Raw genomic sequence first — 21,784 nt, 5'->3', positions numbered from 1 at the left:
GGAGGGAAGCCCCTCCTCTTGAAGCTCCTTCCCGAAGCTGGCTCCCCACTGAACGCTCTCTAAATGGGCCTGAGGAGAAAAGGGCCAGGGGTGGGAGGCCAAGGTAGGTCTCATTACTGTCTGGGAAGTGGGAGGCCTCACTGTCTATTCCTCCCAAACCCAGTCCTGGGGAAAGAACCGGCGCCCAGCGGCACGGAGTGGGCACACGGGGAGCCACGCTGCGGTCCTGCGGCCCGGGAGGTTTTGATGGAGGACACTCCATAATGTGTACATACATTTGTAAAAGTATGCCCGTGTTGCTGGTTGAATGTTATACATTTGTATGATATTATACACTTGTATTAACTACTTAATGTATTATAATTGTATACATGGAACATTAATTACACAAATATCACTCTACATGCATATGTATTACCGCCCTGTACCAATAGTATGTTAAGTGAATTACAAAACCAACATAACAATAGAAGACACATGAGATAAACAATAAAGAGGGCTATGGGTGTTAACAATTGTTCCCTGCTCACTTCCGGGTCTTCTCATCAATCTTTCTGCTTTCTGGAGGTCCAAAGAGAGAAGGCACGTGCTTGTTTTGGTCCGTAGTAGGTCGTGACGTGGCCACCAGTGAGCGCTGGGGGCTGAGCAGGCAGCTTCCACATCACACCGCGCTCCCCGCCAACTCGTCCGAGTGAAGGGGTGGAGATCGGTCACCAAAAGGCCACGTTGTTGCCCTCACCCACTCCACCTACCCCTGCAGCTTGTTTCTCACGCTGCGCTTGCCATTCATGAGAGCGGTGGCAGACGAATAGCTCTGGCATTTCCTCCAGAATGTTCGGCGAATCTGTCTTTGAAATAAGTAGGTGGGCAAGGTGGCAGGTCAGAAACGAAGCTGCTGGCTGAGGAGGAGCTGGCGCAGGCCCTTTCAGGAGGCCGATGCAGGCAACTGCATGCATTCTGGCCGAAAGTTCCGGAGGGCAAGTCTGCATGTGTGTGTGTGTGTGTGTGTGTATGTGTGTGTGTGTGTGACGGGTCACACAGGGGAGAACCTGTCTTCTCACTGAAAGGTCAGGAAGAAGTTAGGGGTGGTCCTTCGCTGCCACCTTCACCAGAGGAACACCCGCCTAGATGACAAAGATGTGCAAGTGGGTAGAGTGCGTGGAGGGAACGTGGTGGAGTGACGTCAGCCTGAGCATCCCCATGCCTGATTTTGATGGCTTCTTGCTGCCATGTCTCTATAGCTTCATAGTTAAAAATAACTGGCAGATCAAGGTGCATAAGAAACCCAAACTTTGAAATGTTTATTCGAGTGCTTTTTAAGATTAATCTGTGTATTCATATAATTAAGTGAGGCTACCTTTAACCCTTTGCATTCGCTTGATTTTTCTTGATTCCTACTATGGATGCTAACCGTGTCGAGTCACACTCGACATCCAAGTGCAAAAGGTTAAATTATTTTTAAATGCACGAGGTTGAATAGACTCTGCATGTTAATTTTAAAATTACTTTTTTTTTTTCTGGGGAAAAAAGAAACCTAATTCCTTTTCATAGCATATTTCCTCGTCAGATCTAAATATTATTAAATTTCAAATTAAACAGACAGAGTCATGGACAAAGAAACTATTTTTTAAAAATAATTTATTCAAAAAAGAACAGAATTCCTTATGACTTCTGCATTTGAAATAAGTAAGCTGCCAAGCATACTAAACATTTGAACCCATGTTTTAGGGAGATAATTTTCTAAAAAAATAAAAGACGGAAAACCCCCTTCCAATGCGCAGTTTCTTTCTAGGTCAATGGTTTTGCTTTATTCACATGTCTGGGTGAGGCTGGTGTGTACAACCTGCCAACGGAGGCCACTGCGTTTGACACGTTTCAGTGTCAGCTGTGGGATTTCTGCCTTAAATCTGTCAGGGCAAGCCTGTGGCCACTTCTGCAGAAACCCTTGGGGACAAAATTTATTGTTATACCTCAATAGCTTTTTGTTCACCTCCAAAATAGGGGTCCTGGGTCACACTAACGATTGTGGGGAGACAAAATGCTCTCTCTATATTTTATTAAACAGCTCTCTTAATAATTAATCAAATGTGAAAATTATTTTCCATCACTCTGACACTAACTCTAATGTGCTCAGATTTTTTTTTTTTTTTCCACAGCCTGTTTCTTTTCCTTTTAAATTGCCCTCGTGGGTTCCCTCAGCTACAAAGCAAGCTGAGTAGAGAGAGGCCAATTTATGACTTGGCTTTTTAAACCATAATCACCCCTCCGGGCTTCCACTGGAGAAGGGTTGGGGGGGGGGGGAGGTTTGTAGGTTGTCAAATAAACACTTGAGAAAATCTGTTCTTCGATCCCCCAGATCCAGAGTGGGGCCCCGATACTGCGGACAGGAACAAACCCATGGCACCCTGAGCCGGAGTGCAGCGTGGCGCTGCCCCGGGAGGCGGCACTACGGAGTCTCCTGACGGCTCCTTTCCTCGGTTTCTGCTCTTTGGGGAGAAAACAGCTTAATGAAGTAAGAGCTGCTTGGTCCATCTCGGACAGGGCAGGAAGAGGACGCAGCCTCGCGGAGGTGTGGGCCCTGGGTGCCCTCGCGGGGTGCAGCAGTGGCGCGGGCGCTGTCCCCAGCCCCTAGCAAGGCCCTCTTAGCAGACGGGTGGCATCTCAGGGCGGCAGGCCCCAGGCGCTGACAGATTGATGCCAGGAAAGGGACACTGCGAGGGAAATGCACAGCCAGCAGTTCTCTGGCCTTTCCCGAAAGGTCAGAGGGAAACCAGAGGTGGTCCTTCATGGCTCCCTTCCTCCCGGACAGCCCATCTGACTAGACGTGCACCGCGCAGGCAGCTGGGCGGGTGCGGGGAGAGGCCCCGAGGCCTGTCCGGGAGGAGTGGGCTGTGTGGGTGCACAGCTGAAGCTACCAAACCAGGCGACACGGAAGCCAAGTGGGCAACGGGAATGGTTCAGAAACGCACGGAAGAGCAACGGCTGCTGGCAGCAGCGTCAATATTCTCCCTCTGAGCGCTAATTACATGATTAAGCCAACAGACCAACACAGGGGCTGCGGGACGGAAGCACGTATTTAGGCTCCAGTCACTCTCCACTTGGCGGTAAATAATCCTGTGCGACTCTTCAGTTCTTTCCAAGCAAAGTGGACGCTTTCCTTAACGTCTCTTTCCTGTCGAAGCTTGAGAAAGGGGAGCTCTGTGTCCATGCCAGCCATGCCTGGGGAAGGTGGGCTCCACGTTCGGTGCCACCTGGCTCTGCCAGGTATTTCTGAGAACGGTGGTCAAAGCAGCCACCGTCATCCCCGGAGATGCGGCATGGAGAAGACACAGGCAGAGGTTCCAGGAGTGGCAACGTGCATTTCCTTGGCTGCAAACAGCATGCACTTGCTAATTAGACATTTGCCACACACAGGGACCCAACGCCCCTGTGATCTAGCTAAATCCAGCCTCAAGAGGTGGGTGTAAACACAGGCCTGGAAGAAATCAGGAACAGCAGGGAAAGGGTCTGTATGCAATGGGAATAAATCTGTTTAAGGAAGTCGAAGAGGAGCCTGCAGGAGGAAATGTGCAGCAGGCTGAGCCAGCCGGGTGAATGGCAGAGAGAATAGAGGCTATTTGAATACTGATGTGGCCCTCACTTTCTTCCATTTCCATTAATGACATGCTCATCAAGGGCAAACAATGGGACCGGCTGCCCGCCTGTCACAGTGTGTGGGTGCTGGGATGCCATGCTGTCATCCCCGGGCCGCATTCAGAGACCGGCGCGCTAATAAGAAGTGCTCTGCGCCGTCAATGCAGACAGGTGCTTCCGCGGCTGGGACATGCTCCATTCCCTTCCCCCTGAAGCCCTCCGCTCCCAGCCCCCCTGACAGACACCATGAAATGCACAAATTAACAGCCCCATCATGTTGGGCTGCTGCTGCCTGCGGTGAAAGCAGAAAATCAAGTTGTCACCCAGGGTGCAGTGATAGAGCCACAGCCTCATTTCTCTGTTGGTGCCCTGTAATAGCAAACGCCAGACAGCTGGATGGATGGGAGGCTTTAGATTAAGGCCTTGATGCACTCTGGCCAGAGAATTAGTGGTTGCTATTTCCATGTAGATATTCTGTTCCAAACCAACATCTGGAGAAAGCAAAGTTTCCTAGAGCAGATATGCCATTTGCTTCTTCTGGAATCAAAAGAAAACAGCCTAAAGAGAGTGGCATTTCCTTTAAAAATCAAACAAACAAAAAACCCCCACAAGAAACCCAGTAAGATTCCAACTCTGAATTTGCTTAGAACTTTATCAAGGACTGGTGAAGGTTAAGTTGGCAGAGTCCAGTGCCAAGACCAATCTTGACACAGAAAACCCTCGGTGTCCACAGAGCCTGAGTTCCTCACGCCTCACCCAGCAAGTCCACATCACCCACTAGCAAGGCCTCTTGCTTTGGAATGTTCAGACTCCGCTGCACAGTCGGCCTAAAGCTGCCCCCGACCCCAGCCATTCCACCACACTTCGTCATAGACTGAAGTTGCACCACAGCCATTTGGCTCTCAGTCCGGTGGCCGGGCCCAGCTGGGACGAGGTGGCCATGGTGCAAAAGGCAAGCAATGCCGGGGCCTGAGCCCTTCAGACTCCGAGGAGTTTAATGACATAATGGCCTGAGGACTTCAACATAAAGCAGGAAGAGCAACTAACGAAACTTACAACATAAAACCCCCCTCCTGTCATTTTTATAGTAACAGTAAAACACTTTATTGAATTTATGAGCTACATAATGACTATGAAGAATGTAACTTGAATTAGAACCAACTTGGAAGTATAATATCAACTATAAACCCTTTTCTATTACCCCATCCCTCCAGCTTTTTCTGTCCTCTTCCCTTTAACCAGGGGACATCGCCTTGCACAGCCTTTACACCCGAGACAGGGCTCACAACTTGCTAATAAATCTTGACTCTTTCTCCAAAGCTCCAGAGCAGACAAACCGCCAGGGGTAAGGCACTCTCTGGGGGTGACCATTCCCTTTCAACGACTCTGAGCCATTAAAATGCATTTTAGGAAAGAAGCCAGTTCGTCTATTTTTTTTTTTGCATAAAGCCTGTCAAATCGAGTGGATCTCCGGGGATATACATCAGGTATTTCAATATCTGTAACTCCACATTGTAATGGCCTTTCCAAAATAGAAACCATAACCCCTTACAAGTTTATAAAAAGCATCCTTAGCCAAGGATCCCGCGTGTGGGTGGGGGTGGGGGTCAGGTTCCTAATGTCTGGCTGGGGTGGGGGTGAGGGATGCACATCACTGGGCTAAGTAAGCAGCATGCGAGGCTGTGTTTTCTGTTTCCATTTCACTCTTTCAGTCTTCCTGTTCCCCAAGGATTTTTCTGGAGGGGTAATAAAATAAAATGGGTGAAACAAAGCCATAAGCTGGTTAAGTCTGAAAGACATGTCATCTCATCTAAAAGGAAGAAACGGACCATTTCCATGCCGAGGGCTGACAGCAACGCCTGAGCTGGCAATAGTGCTATTCCATTTGATTTATAGAATAATGGGGTGACAAATGATGACAAAAATAAACTTTTACTGCACTGAACTGCTCCTTTATTTATGAAATTTGGCCAAGTAGTGAAATCTTTTATCTGCAAGTTGTAACATGGAGTGGGAACGAGCGATTATGGTGTGGTAATAGTAATCCGGCGATGGAGGCTGAGTCAGTTGGAAATGGATTGAGGTAAAATAACTACCGCACCATGATAAATGTGAACAGCGCTTTGCTGACAGATGATCTAACAGGTGTTCATAACAACTATATAAGAGGATTTATTTATGACCAGCCACAGCCGCCGCACTGTAAATCAACTCCAGCAGCTGTACACCGCTGAAACCAAGTCCCCAATGGAGGAACCGTGCAGGAGCCCAAAGAACACAATTCACTCCAGAATCTTAATCATCAAATAACATTTTTTAAGGTAATTATACCACAGCAAAGAAATCATAATTACTTTCAATTAGGAAACTGAGCTGCCCATAACTTTGTTTACAACGTATTTTTATTTAGGCCCTAAGGGGTTGATGAGGCCTGAGCAAATGGAGACCTGGGTGACGGCGATCGCCGTGGGACGCGAGTAGGAGGCCTTCTCACGGTGACTTCACTTCTTACGTCTCAGAAATCAGACTTTACGTTGGGAGGATAGTTGGCAGCCTGTTTGAGTTCACAACTTACTCTCTGTTGTCACTCCTCACCGTACCGTTTACTGACAAAGAGGAATAAGCAGACAACCATGAACTCATTAGAAATTGGGGGTTTAAATTTAGTCTGAGGAGCCTACTGTCTTATAACCTTTCCTAACTACTTTGCAAAGGCAGAACTTAACATTTTTCTTTTTGTAGGCCATCCATGATCTTAACAATTCCTTACTGTTATCCATGAAGATGGCTGATCCCTACCATAATGCAAGAGCCCTCATTCATTACATTGCTTAAACACACACACACACACACACACACACACACACACACACACACACACACACAAACGTGGTTCTTATATGGCCTGAGAAGATATGCTCTTTTTGGTGGGGGAATCAGAATCTTGGCTGGGGTACAACTTGAGAGTTATTCTCTCTTCCTTCCCCCCCCCCCCGTCCCCTCCCAGGCCAAGGCGAAGCTTCCCTGTTCTCTCCAAGCGCCCTGTAGCATCTGTGGTCTAAAGGACTGACAGGACTGAGCCCACTGGCAGAAATGCCTACTGGCTAGGTTTTCTAAACATCTCTAGATCTCAGAATAAAGATTCTTCTACTTTTAAACCTGAATCTTTGGTATCTCTGGTCCTTGAGGTTGTAGATGAGAAGCCATTGTCTTAGAATGTCATTCAAGACAGGTCTGACATTGTAATGATTTTACATGTGAGTTCTGAGGGTTTGGGGTCTTTGGTGCACATAATTACTGAACCAGTTAGGAATTACATGTGCAAGTGACTATGTACATAAAACTCGCCCGAGAGAAAGACAAACATGAGATTAGAAATTTCAGTGTCATTTCAACTCATAATCATTTAACGAGTGGTACAGGAAATAACTAAAATCCTCAAGGAAAAGTATCTAAAACTACAGGAGAGTAAAACCAACTAAGTCTGTTTTTCCTACCTCTAACCTGTTCACAAGGGCAGCACAGCCCCACCGGGAACACCCAACCACCCATTTCTCCTGTAAAAGACCACAGACCACTGAGCAGAGGCTTGGGGATGGCTTCAGGAGAGAGACTGTGGGAGGGGAAAGAAATGAGGGCAAGGAGAGGAAAAGGACACTTCACTTTCTGGTGTGTTGGCAATGTTGCTTTCTGTACAAAGGCATTTAAAAAACAGTTTAAGATTCAGCCTCTTAGCCCTGGCTGGGAAGCTCAGTTGGTTAGAGTGGCAAGGTTGTGGGTTCAAACCCTGGTCAGGGCACATACAAGAAGCAACCAATGAATGCATAAATGAGTGGAACAACAAATAGATGTTTCACTCTCTCTCCCTTCCTCTAAGATCAATACATTTAAAGAAGAAAAGATACAGCCTCAGTTGAGATCAATATACTCTCCCTTCTCCTACTTCTGGAAACTCTAAATGCCACCCTACTTTCAAGACTTACTACCTAGCTTCACCGCCTCAGACATCCCTCACCCGGTCCTCCTCTGTACTCAACAGCTCTACTGCTGTGATGAGACAATGAACCAGGCAACTGCTTCACTGTTACCCAGAAACCACTTCAGCTTTCAAATGGCTCTGTTCCAAGTTTGCTAGTCAAGGGCTCATATGGAACCTAGAACACTTTTCCTCACAAAGCAATTACACATGGTGGTTAACTTTTAGGTCAGACCTTAAAATTCTGCTTACTCCACAACGCAGTTGAAAATTGGTAGAAAAATCGAAAGAAATGTTACCAAAACAGGAAGAGAGAACAGCACCCCTTTAGTTGGACTGAATGCAGTTTGTCAGGCAGTCGCATGAAGAAAGCAGGTGGAGACTGGACAGATTCAAAAAATCTTCTGGTCCATCTAACGACATATTTTTCTATTAAACACCCTTTCCACAACACTATCATAAACTTGGTCCCCCCCCCCCCCCCCACAAATCTCAAGAAGAGAGTAAAAGTAATAATGAAAACTTCCTGAGGTAACTGGTGAAGTTGGAAGGCAGAAGTGAAGAGGAAAGAAGATTTAAAAAAATAAGCAAGTACATGATCAGAAATTGAATTGGCCTTCAATTTATGGAAGAACCAAAGTGGGCACAGTGGCTGGTTGGTCTGGTCGGCCACCTGTGTGAAGAGCTGGAGGTGGAAGTGGACAGATGCGTTTAGCAAGTCTCTGGGGACCGACTGTCTAACTCTGTTGGACTTGGTACCGGAAGCGAGCGGTGTTAGGGAAGGAGGTGAGCCTACATTAGGATGTAAACAAAATTTGTTTGCATACCAGGGCTCACTAACTTAGTGAACTCCACACTGCCATTTCTTTATTGCAACTGGACTGTGGGTTTCTTGGGGATATAGATCTATTTTCGAACAACCCTGACAAGGGTTACTAAAGTTCTTCACATTCCAGAGTGAATGTGGTCTTTAAGTAGCAAGGCAATAATAAGGCTCTGTTAATTTTGTGTTATAACATGGGGCTCCCTCCTATGTGAAAAGAATATTTTTCTACCTTTAGATAAAGTTCCCTATAAAATAAAAAAGATTACAGTGAGGAAACAAAAAAGATGAAAGAGCTTATGTTTACCTTTAGCTTGTCCAACCTTTTTTTTTAAACTTCTTCTTGTGTTATTCATCATTCTGGATTCTTGTCTTCTCTAATAGTAACTTCTAAATTCTTAACAACAAAAACCCAGGTTACAAGGGCAAACTTTTTGTAAGCTATAATAAAGTTACTCAAATATTTGCAAATAGTTATTAGGAAGGATAAGTATCCAATATTTTAACTTGATAAATTCATTGTTCTCATCTCTTCAGAATAAAAACATTCTCCTTTTTTTTAAAAAAATAATTTTATTGATTTCAAAGAGGAAGGGAGAGGGAGAGAAACATCAATGATGAGACAGAATCATTGATCGGCTGCCTCCTGCACGCCCCCTACTGGGGATTGAGCCTGCAAACCCGGCATGTGCCCTTGACCGGAATCGAACCTGGGAACCTTCAGTCCACAGGCTGATGCTTTATCTACTGAGCCAAACCGGCTAGTGCTCTCCTTTTCTTTTAATAAATAAAGCAAATGCATTGTGATACTAAAAATGAGGCTCAGGCTGAAATATACTATGAGAGCAATTCTTCAAGATTGGTGCACATCAAATGTCCCATTAAGTGGACATTAAAATGAAAAAATATAGCTAGAATTAAGAATTCAACATTGACTAACTCGACTCAATGGAACAATTTAAAGATAATCATGGATTATGATCATGTTAAAGGAAATACGAGGCAAGGAACTTTGAATCATTGTACCAAAAACCCCCAAAAACCCAAATCTGAAATGGGACTTTGGTCATTTTTCTAATTTCACTTATGAGAAAAATATTTTAATGATATTAAGCTATTGATATTAAAGTGGTTTCAATTGTTAGCATACTACATTATATTACTGATTTAACATAGATTTTAAATCTAAGTTAGCAGCAAAAAATATTATCTTATGCAAAAGTAAAGAATTTAACACAATTAGAAACATCTGCTTGGTTTGAAAGTGGTTTTTCTTTCATTAAACCCCATTGCTTTTCTGCATAATAAAACACTCAAAATATCTACTTTAGAGTAAAAAAAAAACTAAGCATGCAAACTTCAGGATTATAAACAATTTCTCATTAAAAAGAATGCAAAGGCAAATTATGCTAGTTTATTCATCTCATATGCTAGTTTATTCATCTTATTATTCAGATAATTTCATGATGACAGTTGTCAATAACCAATTACAATACCAGGAAATTCATAGAACAAAATTTTGCGGAGATCTTGTTTTGGCATTTAATTCTAAAAAGTATCCCATTTTCACATGTCAAGCTGAGAGGCGATACAGACTATTTCTAGGCTAATTTTTGCTTACTGTGGGAAGAAGATGATTTCCAATAAACTTTAAATATCCAATTCATGTCCATCATTGTTGAAAAAGGGAAGGAAGATGAGAAGGACAGAAGAAGTAGCAGGATAGAGAAAATGCCACATGGACTCAAGAGTTGAGAGAACTGACAGTAAAAAATATGTTCTTTGGTTAGCAAAGCGAAAATGGGGACAGTACTGCATACATGATAGCTACACACTAGCATTCTAAAGCAGGAGACAAGAATGTCAGGAGTGTGTCCCCCCACTGCCAGATGGAAGGGCTATTATTATAAATGAAAGGCAGCAGTCGTGGATGCCAGGCACTTTTGTTGTGTGCCAGATTCTGAAGTCCAGATGTAAGCAGGTTACCCCTGGGACAGGACGGGCTTCAGCTCCCGCAGCAGAACAGAGCCAATCACAGTTTTCTCGGTGTTTATGATAAGCTGTGCTGTAGAGCCTTCCTTGAGTTCCACTGTGACTAGCATCAATGACCCACTGTGCACAGTTTTAGCTGCAAACCTGTTAGAAAAAAAAAAAAGAGAGAGAGATAGAGACCTTTTATCATGAGGGGGAAAAAGGAGACAGCAGAAATTCAAATAGGTTTAAAATGACTCTTTCTTTTTTTCCCCAATCATTTACTACATGTTCCCTACTGCCGAAAACCCAAAGCCAAGCATTCTTCTGGGGAAAAAAAAAAAATCAATAACTTGCCCAGCACCATGCTTACAACAAGCAGGTAATTTTAGTGCATCTTTAGAACAGAACAGGAAAAGAAAGTCTAGTTTACTTATTAGTTTAAACAGCAGATGCATGTGAATAATTCTCCATTCCTATAAATTGGGAATCATCCATTCATTTGATAATTTAACATTTTACCATGCATAGGGCCACTTAAAATAAACCTCTATATTTTTATTTTTAAAACATGTTAAGAAAAGGTACCTTTCTCAAAGAGCTTGAAATTTTAATTCCTCATATCTGAAAATGATTACGCAAAAAGTTAGATAATTTAATGTGCAATATAAAACTCTTAAGTTTCAATGAATTCATGCATGTTGAAATATTCAAATTCAATCTCTAATGTTGATGATACCATGTAACAAAATCACATGATAGCCAAGTGCAACATCACCCTCTCTCCCTCTTTTTAAATTTTTTAAACGTTCAGAACATTAAACCCTTCTTTTTGCTTTAGAATACAGGCAACTTGAGGTCTAAAGCTCCATTACTAAATTCCAAGACATGAAGAACCTACTAATTATATGGAATTAAAAGCAAAACTAGCCTTTTAAGCACTGCAATTGACTGAAAAGCCGTTGGAGGCACAATGAACTTCTGTCAATCCTGCTAATTCATTCTGCGTGCACAGTGGAGCCCCAGAGCCGTGGAGGAAAGATGGTACCCTCCTGGGCTTCCATTTTCCACATGGAGCATGTTCCACACATTTTTTTTTTGGGGGGGGGGGGGGATTTGATTGCAGGGATGACTGGAGAAAAACAAAGTTGCTGCACATGAGCTTTTGAAAACACTAACAAGTGTAGAGCAGGTCTGTGACCTGCTGTGACCCCACTTTGCAGGGCCAATCCCCTTTCCCCTTTCTGTATGACACGTGTCTGAATCTGAGCCATCTGCCTCAATTTGCGCAACATCTTCAGCCACAATGGCACCCAGTTAGCCCTGACAACAGCTCACAATGCATAAGAATCAAACTGCCCTGCTGACAGCACGCTGCGGACTATTCAAGAGCAAACCAACTGGTCAGTGTCTCATGTCTGACAATCAGCACGGGCCTCGCGCAGAGCCCACAGCGTCCTCGGGGATCTGTTTAATTACCACCAACATAAAAGAGGGAGTTTATCAGGAGACACTCAGAAAAACTTCACTCCCGACTTAATTAAAATATTAGCCACTTAAGCAGGAAGCAGATTCTCTTTAGATGAAAATTTCTTTTTTGAGGGTTTTTTTGAAATGACATCAAGATCTCATAACACATTAGATTCTTTTTTGTGAAACCTAGCAAGGCATTTTTGACCTAAATAGAATCATGAAAATCAGTTTCCCAACAATAATTAGAATAATGCATGAAAAGCAAAACAAATATGCTAATTTTACTAAATTGAAAATATTACCAACACTTTTAAGTTGAGTTTTAAAACGGTAGCTAATGGGTTGCTGATAAAGTATGTTAGCAATTCTCCCAGGCATTTATTTGCGTACTCTCTCCAAACACAGAGACGAGTAAGGAATCAGAGCGGTTTCTACTGAGGGAAGCAACTGTAAACAACCAGCTCGGGAACAAAAGTCACACGGAGTTAAAGAGGCTTTATAAAGCTCTTAACATCCACCTCCACCTGCTCTTCAGTCATCGCACAATAGCTCAGGAACTGGGGACCCCAATTTCATCCTGGAGAGAACACGAAGCTCACTAGCCCCACGACGACCTCTCTTTTCTATCACCCTTGCTGGTTTGTGCAGGTCTTTTGTCCACATTTTTGAGGTTCTACGCTTTGGGAGAGTCCTGTTTCTGTACTTCTGTAAAACCACGTCAGCAGTGACATGAGGTGGCCCTATCGTCCCACTCACTTATGCAACTTTCCCCACAGATCTGGTCATCACCAAATATTTCAGTAGTGGCCCCCTTTTCAGATAGAGTTATAATTATGTAAACAACAGTCTTATTAGTCCCTTTATCTACTTAACACTCTGTGCCCTGGGACCACGGAGGAGATTATGTCTGAATGGGAACACAAAAGCACTGTTGTTTGAATTTCAGGGTTACAGGGCCCTAAGGCACATTTTATCTTCTTTCTATTGAAAACTGAAAGTCATGGTAGAATAATACAAACTCAGGAGACATACATGTCAATTCTGATACAAGTATGTTTACAAAGGTTAAAATTAGTGTCTTGTACATGTTTCTGAAATCCTATTACCACAAAACCCCCAATACTGTAAAGAACAGGGGTATGAAAGAAGAGGCATTTGCTTACACTGCAGTGGAAACATGCTAAGCGAATCATCCTAGCAATAAAACCTGTTAGCGGAGATAAAAGCGACGGCCGTGTAGCCAGTCTCTGTCCTGGTGGGCACAAAATGGTGGGAGCACTGCTTTGAAGCAGAAGACCATGTCGATGTCTGGATGCTCTTGTTCCATAGTTCAAATGGATGTATTTAATTGGAACACAGCATGATTACAATTGGTTTGTTTTGGCCCATGGAAAGCAAAAGCCACTCCCTAAACTCTATTCATTTTACTCCCAATTTAAAAGATAGTTATGGAAAGAATACTAATGAGTAAATAGTAAACAGCTAGCTTATGGATGTAAGAAACATTGATTACAAGGACAGCTTGGGTCAAAAACTTATATGCATTTAATGGCTGACATTAGAACCTCTGTACTTGGCCTCAAACTAAGATCACGTGGTGACATTTTTTTCAGAAGGCATGTGAAATTTTTGATCATCATCATGACAATAACAGGTGCCATTTATTAAGTGCTTTGTGCAGTGGGTACTATATACTTCATCACTTGTGCTATTTCATTTGATTCCATGAGGCAGATCACTTTAAAGATGAGGGAACTGAGGCCCACAGAAGTTGAGAAACTTGCTCAGGACACACAGTTCCTGAATGGTTGAGCAGGAATTTGAACCCAAGCATTCTAATTCTGGATCACACATATTCTCTTAATATTTGCAAAAATGCACTCTTAACATTTTTAAAATCAGTCAATAGAGAGAATCTGCTTCCTTCTTATTTACCTAATATGCACATAATCTATTAATATTCCAAAACTTTAAAAAACTAAGATTTTTCCCTTCAAAAACTGTGTACCTGACTTTGAGGTATTCTGTAATTCAAAGCACCTTGCACGATGCTTTGTCATAACATATTTTACATTTCTGCCTTTAAAGATTTAAATATTTAAAACATCTCCCACCACCCACTCCCTCAAAAGAGACAACTAGCAATGAAAAATACAAAACATCTTGAATGGAACTGCAACATAGGGAGGGACTACTGGGAGACCAACCAACCTCAAACACCAGTAATGCCACAAATGAGGACAAATAAGTGGCTGGCAGTTAAAGATGCATTGCCTACGTAGGCCGGGCTCCATGTTATTAAAAGGATACCACCTAGGTATTTTTCATAATTTATTTTCATTCTACCACCAAGCAGTTGATGTTTGTAATCACCGAGAAGGTAAAACTGTTTGGATATAGCTGTATTTCATCTTATTAAATGTCTCTTTGTTTATTATCACTAGCAATTGACATTTAATATTTGAAGCTAAGAATTCTTAAGATTAAAGAAAAAGACAAAATAAACTGGTTGCCAAACCTAAATGAAAGTATGAACCACTCTTCAAAAAAAGTTAATTTATTTTAACCTGACAGAATTATGAAAACAGGTCAAATAATAACAAATTTGGACAAATGTATTTATCTATAAAACATGGGCTTGTTTCCTTTTTTTTTTTTTTTTAAAGATTTGTAAGCTATGGACCATCAATGCTGTTTATCAAAAGGAAAAGAAATCCTATAACTTAATTGTTTTAACTGAAATGTTAATAGGACAACATGAATTAAAAAATATCAGCGAGGCTGCATCGACCTCCAGGATATTCACAAACATAAACTGTTTATGCAGAGTTGTATTTGCTACACTTAATGCAACAGCTCTAAGACATGCTTTTTCTTCTCTTGGATAGACTTCCTGGTTTCTGATTTTTCTATTCTGAGTTCAATTTTCTCGTGCTTTCTGTTCTACTGGTTACCAGAAGCTGTGACAATGGCCCACTCAGGCTAAAACTTTTTTTCTTACTCTGTACATGAAGCCTTCAATTACTGCCTGCTGAAGCAGACAGAATCCTATTAGTAAGAAAGACGATCACAAGAGGCAGTGCCCTGCCCTAGCTGTATAAAAATAATTAGTCCAAAGCTGACAAATGTGTAATGAAGTCGCACAATGATTATATGTAAGAAACACTAGTTTATAGCTTCCTAACATCAAATACCTAAGCGTGGTTAGTTGGAGCACTATCTCCCAAGCCTTTAAAACGATAAATCCTTATTCCTCTGAGTTAATATAATAGAACATTTTAAACAGGCAGAGTTTGTAAGTTGTAAAAAATTCCATTTTGTTGACTATAAAATTGTATTTTAAAGTTAAGCTCACTGCACTATTAAATTAACATTGAGAAAAATATTTAGATGTGATTCAAGCTTATAAAATTTATCCAAAGCAATATATTTTTCAAAAAAAATCAGCCAGCAATCTTGTAGTATTTTCCTTTAACATGCCGATGAGTAGAGTTAGAACAACAACAACAAAAAGCTACTATCCTCATTTAGGATCCTCTATTTTCTATTCTAACCTGTAGAGATGGTATAAAATAATTATTCCCCACATTATCTGGCTAGTGATGCCTCCTCTTTCTTTGTACAGGAGAGCTAAAAAATCAGAGTGCACTTTCTCAGAGAAGACATGAAACATTCTAGTTATTCCAGAGCATTTTTGGTTTGTCTGAGGTGGGATGGGGCTTAACAATAAAAAAATTAAATCATAAAACAAATAAATTCTTACCCCATTGTCTTTGATTCCTTATAGAATTGTCAACACAGAAGGAAAATCATCAAGAATACCTTTCTTTCATTTTTACAAGAAATCAGTTATGTATTCCTATTAGTAAAACTGTTGCATTGTACAATATTACCTCACAAATGGTGAAATTAAAACTTAAATATTTTTTTTTAAAGCAAAAATCAGCTGTGCAGTTTGGTTATTTCTGAAATATCCAAATGTGCTTTCTGTGTAAAAATTAACTGAGGTCCACACTGGTTTTTCAATGACACGCTGCTCAGAGCTGCAGAGCCCAGGGCGGTCAGATGAAAAGCAGTGCTGTCCTCTAGTGGACAGCGCCAGCCTGCGAAGGAACTGGCTTCTAAAGAGGTTCCACAAACCTGTAGTCCTGTTTGAGATCCCAAACCTGTCATACTGTAGAAAAGACCGAAGCCTGGTACCTTTATATTAACAAAGTTTATACAAAATTGTTTTAAGACAGATTACGTATGGTGACTATAGTATCAGAGCTTTTAAAATTAGGGCACCAAGACATCAAATATTATTGGTCCTTCAAAATTACCCAGTATTCAAATAGTCCGTAGTTACCATGGAGAAAGAAATAAAACTAATAAAGACAGTAATGCAAAGGTTGATCAACCTAAGAACAGAAGAAATGGAAATATCAAAGACCCCACCAAGAAGTGACTACTTCGTATTTATAACCCTAGAACTAATGAAATCTGTCACAAAGTTCTTCAAAAAATACTGAATGAGGGAGTTACACAATATAGCTATTTTAGGATGGAAACAATAGTGTACACCAGTATTCCGCTTGTTAGTAACCATTAAACATGTATATGATAAGTGATTTACTGAATGAGTTTAAAGCCTGGAAATGAAACAAGTTGCTCTTTACATGTACTTCAATTAAACAAAAAGATTTTTATTTTAAATCTGAAACAAATAAACTGTCTTTAAATGTGCTGATAAATTAAAAAGTTGATTGCCATGTTGCCATGGATACACTGTTCTATTCACAGCACCAGACTTTCCTAATAGTTAAGGATGTCAGTAACAGCAGTAAAACATTTTTATTCTACTAAGACTGTAATTATTCACAAGTTGTACATGTTCAAAATCTGCAAATTAAAAAAGTGACAGGGTAGAGAAAAATCTAAACCAGAGACTAAGATACATAGGGAGTGAAAGGGATATAAGTACTGAATACAAGTTAACGATGAAAGCTGTTGAAGTAAAATAGAGTGAACAGAGACAACGCTTTCTGTTTTCACTCAAATATCACATTTTCTCCTTTTAGGGTCAATTTGTTGTTCACAAAAGGGCCAAATGAGTAGGTGGCATGACAACCCTTTTAAACACTACAGTATATGAACGTCAGAATTCGTGAAACTGGGTTAAAATGTAAAATAGTGGAGACTGCTGAAAGACAAATGTTTACTTGTGGTCTAAGACTGTTTTCCTGGGTAATATGATTATAACAATATACTCTCTTGCTGGAGGACACTGGATAGATATAAAAAAAACCTAAATCAAACATCTTGCCTACTGGTACCCCATAATGACTAATCTGTAAAAAGTAAATACATAAACATAGGAAAAATATATCTTAAAATGTGTCATGTGGCTATCATTAATTAACTCTTGATAACTCAGGGCAGCTTCACACTGTGGAATTTGGAACACTTGTTATATAACTTCTTGGAGTGATGGCTAAAATGCAGATTCTGGGGCCCTGAACCAGATGTACTGAATCTGAGTTTTTGGGTTTCAGGAATCTGAGTTTTACATAAACTCCCAAATGATTTTTTTGGACCAAACAACTTCAGAGCTATAGACTTTTAGCTTTCTGCTTTTTGGTCACTGTGTGTTGGTACCTTTGTCAGAGGATAAGCAATGGAATAAAAGCAAATGCATCCCGGTTTCTACCTTGTTGAATACGAGCCTCCTTCGTCAACCCTCACTTGATTTCTTTCTCAGAGGAGCATAGAATTTTTCCCTGGCCCAGGATTCCCACTGCTAGTCTCTCTAATTATCTCTTCTAAAACACATTAAATCTTGTGTCCATTCATATAGTAGTTTATCACTGTTCATTCTGCCTCTTGAATATACTTTATTTACATAGTTTATTAGTATTGTCTTAAGTTATACATCTTGAGAGTTTTATAATGAAGAGTGTATCTCATATATTTTAACACAAATACCTAACACAAGACATTAAAACATTCAGCTGCCTATTAAATGTTTTTTGATGATTTTTAAATTCTCATTTCTGTATTACCCTTATCATGTGGTAACTGTAATTTGGAAAACAGAAAATTGGCATAAGGACCATAACTCTATAGACCCCAACAAGATAAATTGGTTCTCAAAGAGCAGCTTTTTCAATCAGCAACTCAGTACTACAGAAATGAAGATAAGGTTAAGCTTTTCAATGGTATACTGGTTAGCTTTCTTATATTATTAATAACTTAGAATATGAAAACTAAATGTCATATAATCTAACAGCAGATATGCTTTCTCAATTCATCTTTAAAAGTGGTTAACTATATAGGAAATACTTCTGGTTTTGAAGAGAATTCCCTAAAACTTGTGCTCATTTAATTGACTTTTTTAAATGGAGACCATTAATGTTGATGTGTTAGAAGCCATTTTCTATTACGTATTCAATTAAAATTTCTATTTTATACTATTACACACTCCTGTATATTAATGAAGATACACTTTTTCTTAGCTAATTCTTATATTATGTATTTTTACTTGGTATTTAATGTAAAAATATTCATATTTTGAATAGTAGTATAAGAATAAATTATTCTAAAACTAAACAATGGGATCATATTCATCGAATGGTCAGAAAGAATAGTCTAATGTTTATTAAAAAGTTCTCTCAGAAATAAAAGATCCTGAAAAATTAAACAGAACAAAGGCCAGTCAAAAATAATTCGTTGAACTGAAGTTTTAATATCTTAAACACTAATAGTCAAAATGCTTTTTATACTTGTTTTTTAAATGTTAAATGGATTACCATTAATAACTACAGGAGCGGCTTTGGTCCTACTCTTCATAAAAGCAACCATCATAGAAGAATTAAGGAGGCACTTAGAAATCTCATAGGGATTTCAATTTTATTATTAACAATTAAATAATATATAACTTACTTAGACATATAAACTCATTAATCCCACAGGGTAATAGAAGACTGAACCCTACCGTTAAAAACCTTAATTCAATAAAGTGGCAAAATGTAAATTTCTGTCATAATATAAACAGTAACTGTTATTTCATTTTAAATACAATTAAGAAAGACATTGGTACAGATTTTATTGACAATTTTTAATTATTATTGAGTATAAAAATAGAAAAATGTTAAATATGCAAGCTAATAATTTTTATCAATTTCTGTGTGAAAAATACCAATCAGTCTATATGTTTATTACCTGGAAACTTTCTGAAATTTAGAACATTATGCTAACCATAGTTTAACTATAAAAGCATTTTCAATTAAGTCTGATGAGACTTGTGAGGCAATTTACGACAAGCACAGCCTATTCTTAATTAGATATACGCATTTTATTCACTTTTGACTTTGCAGTAACTTGAGCTCCTCCCCCAAGTTACAGAGCCAAACCCAGGCCGCTGATGATAGGGCTGGATGAGAAAAGCGCCGACACTGCGGATGTGTGCGAGGACCAAGAACATTAAGTTTGAGTGCAATCTCTGCATTCCAAAGCCAAATATAAATGTTCCTCTGTTATGGGTCTCTCCTGCATTAGTATGGATAACTGAGAATTGGCTATAATTTAATGTTTTGAACAGGCATTAAGTTCCAAACCACCAAGACAAGTTACAGGCAAACTATCCTTTAATAATAATTATAGAGCTATGCTAAGTGTCTTTCTCAGTCCATTTCTCAACAAGAAGATGGCTTTCATATTAGTTGCCTTTGAGAAGGTAATTTGGCTATTTTCTTTCAAGAAACAGAAATCTGGAAAGCTGCCACTGCTTTCAGAAAACTTACAAACACACATACAAAACAAAACAAAAACTAATTTAGAAGTTCCAATGTAAATAAGGGTTACCCTTCTTTCCTTTCATCCAGGAAAGGAAGTATTTAAGGTGGAAAAGAATTAAAACAGGAAAATTCAGAACCAAAATATTTTCGCTGAAAAGGCTTCTATTCATACTTCCCCTCTTGAACAACATTAACTGACAGATAAATTGTATCTGCTTGGTAGCACTAGTATGATTACCTTAGATCAGTTTTATTACTTTATCCTGGCCCTGTGGAAAAGATAGGGCTTATCATAAATTAAGAAATGGAAGCATCTGATCTTTTGAGCAACTTAAGAACCTTCCTCTCAAAAAATAAAAATAAAAAATTAAGAAAATTTAAAAAAACACCAAAAGTACAAATAAATTTGTTGTTTGTTTGTTTTTTGACTAGCACATGCAGTTTTCATTCTGTCATAATTAGATGAAATTAGGTAACTCTGGATAATGGCAGATCAAGACTTGAACTCAGCTCTTGTCAAGTCCAGTGTTCTTCCATAGATACCATAGAATTTCATTCCAATCACCCTTCTTTTCCTTGCCACCATTTCCAAACAGATGAGGAGATTAAAGTCCACAAGGAGCAGTTAAAACTTGCACAAGATTACCAAGCCCAATAATGGCAGAGCTGAGTCTAAAACCCGATCATCTGTAGTTCTCTTTATACGGGGCCTCTTTACCCCTACGCTAATTAAATTTTTTAAAGGTCAGAAGGCATTCCCTTTAATTTTAAATTTAATATACATAAATAAAATAGCATACGTATGCCATTGCAGTGGAATGGCAGAGAAATTAAAGATGGTGTGCAATGAATTCCCTTAAGCTCACAGAGAACTAAGTAATAAGGGGTTATCTTAACTTTCATTTCAAGCCACAGGCATTCCTAAGTACACACAGAGGGCAATTACATTGATCACATTTTCTGCTACCTTTAAGGACAAGTGACTTGGATCGCATGCTTTAGATGGCTGATGGTGAAGATATTCCTGGGCTAAGAAACAGAAGCTGCATTTGGGCCTATGCTGGTTTTCTAGCCACTCCTCAATCCTGGAAGCAGCCGTAGGGGACTGCTATCAAAAGGAAATCTGTATGTAGTACCCAAGTTCTCTTTCAAGTAAAAAAGTCCAACTCCACTGCTTTGTAAAACAGTGTTTCCTTGAAATCCACTGAATCTGGGGAAATAAGATAAATTCTCAACCATATCTCAAAAGGTACCTTTACAAACCATCAGTTATTATAAAATGCAGGTACACTATCTGTATCTTTCAGGATAGTACATGCCAATGTGCTAAGGATTGTATGAAATAGGAAAGAGAACCTTACCCCAAATCCATCAATCAAATATGTTATCAGAAAAAAGGGGGGCATTTATATAGTTAGGGGTTATTTTCAAGAAAAATTATGAATAGAAAATTATATATGTACACAACTTATCCCCTCATCTCACATTGGTGCACCTACCTGTGTATATTATCCTGGCCAGAAGGCACTACACCGACGTTGGCCACATCGACAATCTTCTGAAGGATCACAGAGGAAGTGAAGTTCTGTGGTGCAAGGATGATTACAGAAGAAGTTTCATTCATTCCTGTCAGCATTCCTGTAAGAGCAAAAGAAAGCCCCCTGTAACTAATTACTTTATGAAAATTATATTAAAACAATTTTATGCTCATAGCCAAAATGTAAACTTCTTTTTAAAAAAAAACCAAACCACCAGAATGTAATTTACAAGACAATTACCATAAAATTAAAATGAACTGCAACTGTTTCAAAAATTTTAAAATCTATTGTGTAGGAAAATGTATAAAAAAACAGTCAAACATCACTCTTAATAAATATGATTTTAAATACTATATGATAAAAACTTAGATTCACAAAGATGAAATTTCAATTTCAGTCCCTTTAAAATATAGTGAATTAATTTGGCTGATGTAAACTATTAGGCTTCTACTTTTAAAGAATTTTCCCTCTTATTTTCATGTAAACATCTCTCTTGCCAAATGCTGCTTGAGAACAAATCAGTGGTTCTGAAATGACCAGCAGCATTACCTGATGCATGGCCTCAATGTGATGGGTCAAAGTTATCTCAACAATG

General features: G+C 39.7%; 1 protein-coding gene and 1 long non-coding RNA gene across 3 annotated transcripts in view; both read right to left on the bottom strand.

Moving 5' to 3' along the window:
- Positions 1–3,964: 3,964 nt before the first annotated feature.
- LOC129148723 (uncharacterized) lies at positions 3,965–8,050 on the bottom strand. The gene is made up of 2 exons (XR_008555687.1): positions 7,620–8,050; positions 3,965–4,170 (listed from the first exon to the last, which is right to left on the bottom strand). It is a non-coding gene; the product is annotated as an uncharacterized LOC129148723 (long non-coding RNA).
- A 1,792-nt stretch (positions 8,051–9,842) lies between these two features.
- The window catches only part of AP3B1 (adaptor related protein complex 3 subunit beta 1), a 186,939-nt gene continuing 174,997 nt past the window's right edge, over positions 9,843–21,784 (bottom strand). For both annotated transcript variants that reach the window (XM_008161965.3, XM_054715135.1), the window contains exons 26-27: positions 21,151–21,289; positions 9,843–10,568 (exon numbers count right to left, since the gene is read on the bottom strand). In XM_008161965.3, the coding sequence (XP_008160187.2) occupies positions 10,415–10,568; positions 21,151–21,289 (293 nt within the window). In that variant the 3' untranslated portion in view covers positions 9,843–10,414. The remainder of the gene's footprint in view (positions 10,569–21,150; positions 21,290–21,784) is intronic.

The sequence above is a fragment of the Eptesicus fuscus genome, chromosome 4, assembly GCF_027574615.1.
Source record: "Eptesicus fuscus isolate TK198812 chromosome 4, DD_ASM_mEF_20220401, whole genome shotgun sequence".
In the NCBI taxonomy this organism is placed as follows: domain Eukaryota; kingdom Metazoa; phylum Chordata; class Mammalia; order Chiroptera; family Vespertilionidae; genus Eptesicus; species Eptesicus fuscus.
Note: the sequence above shows the minus strand (reverse complement) of the source record. Positions and strands in the feature narration are given on the sequence as shown.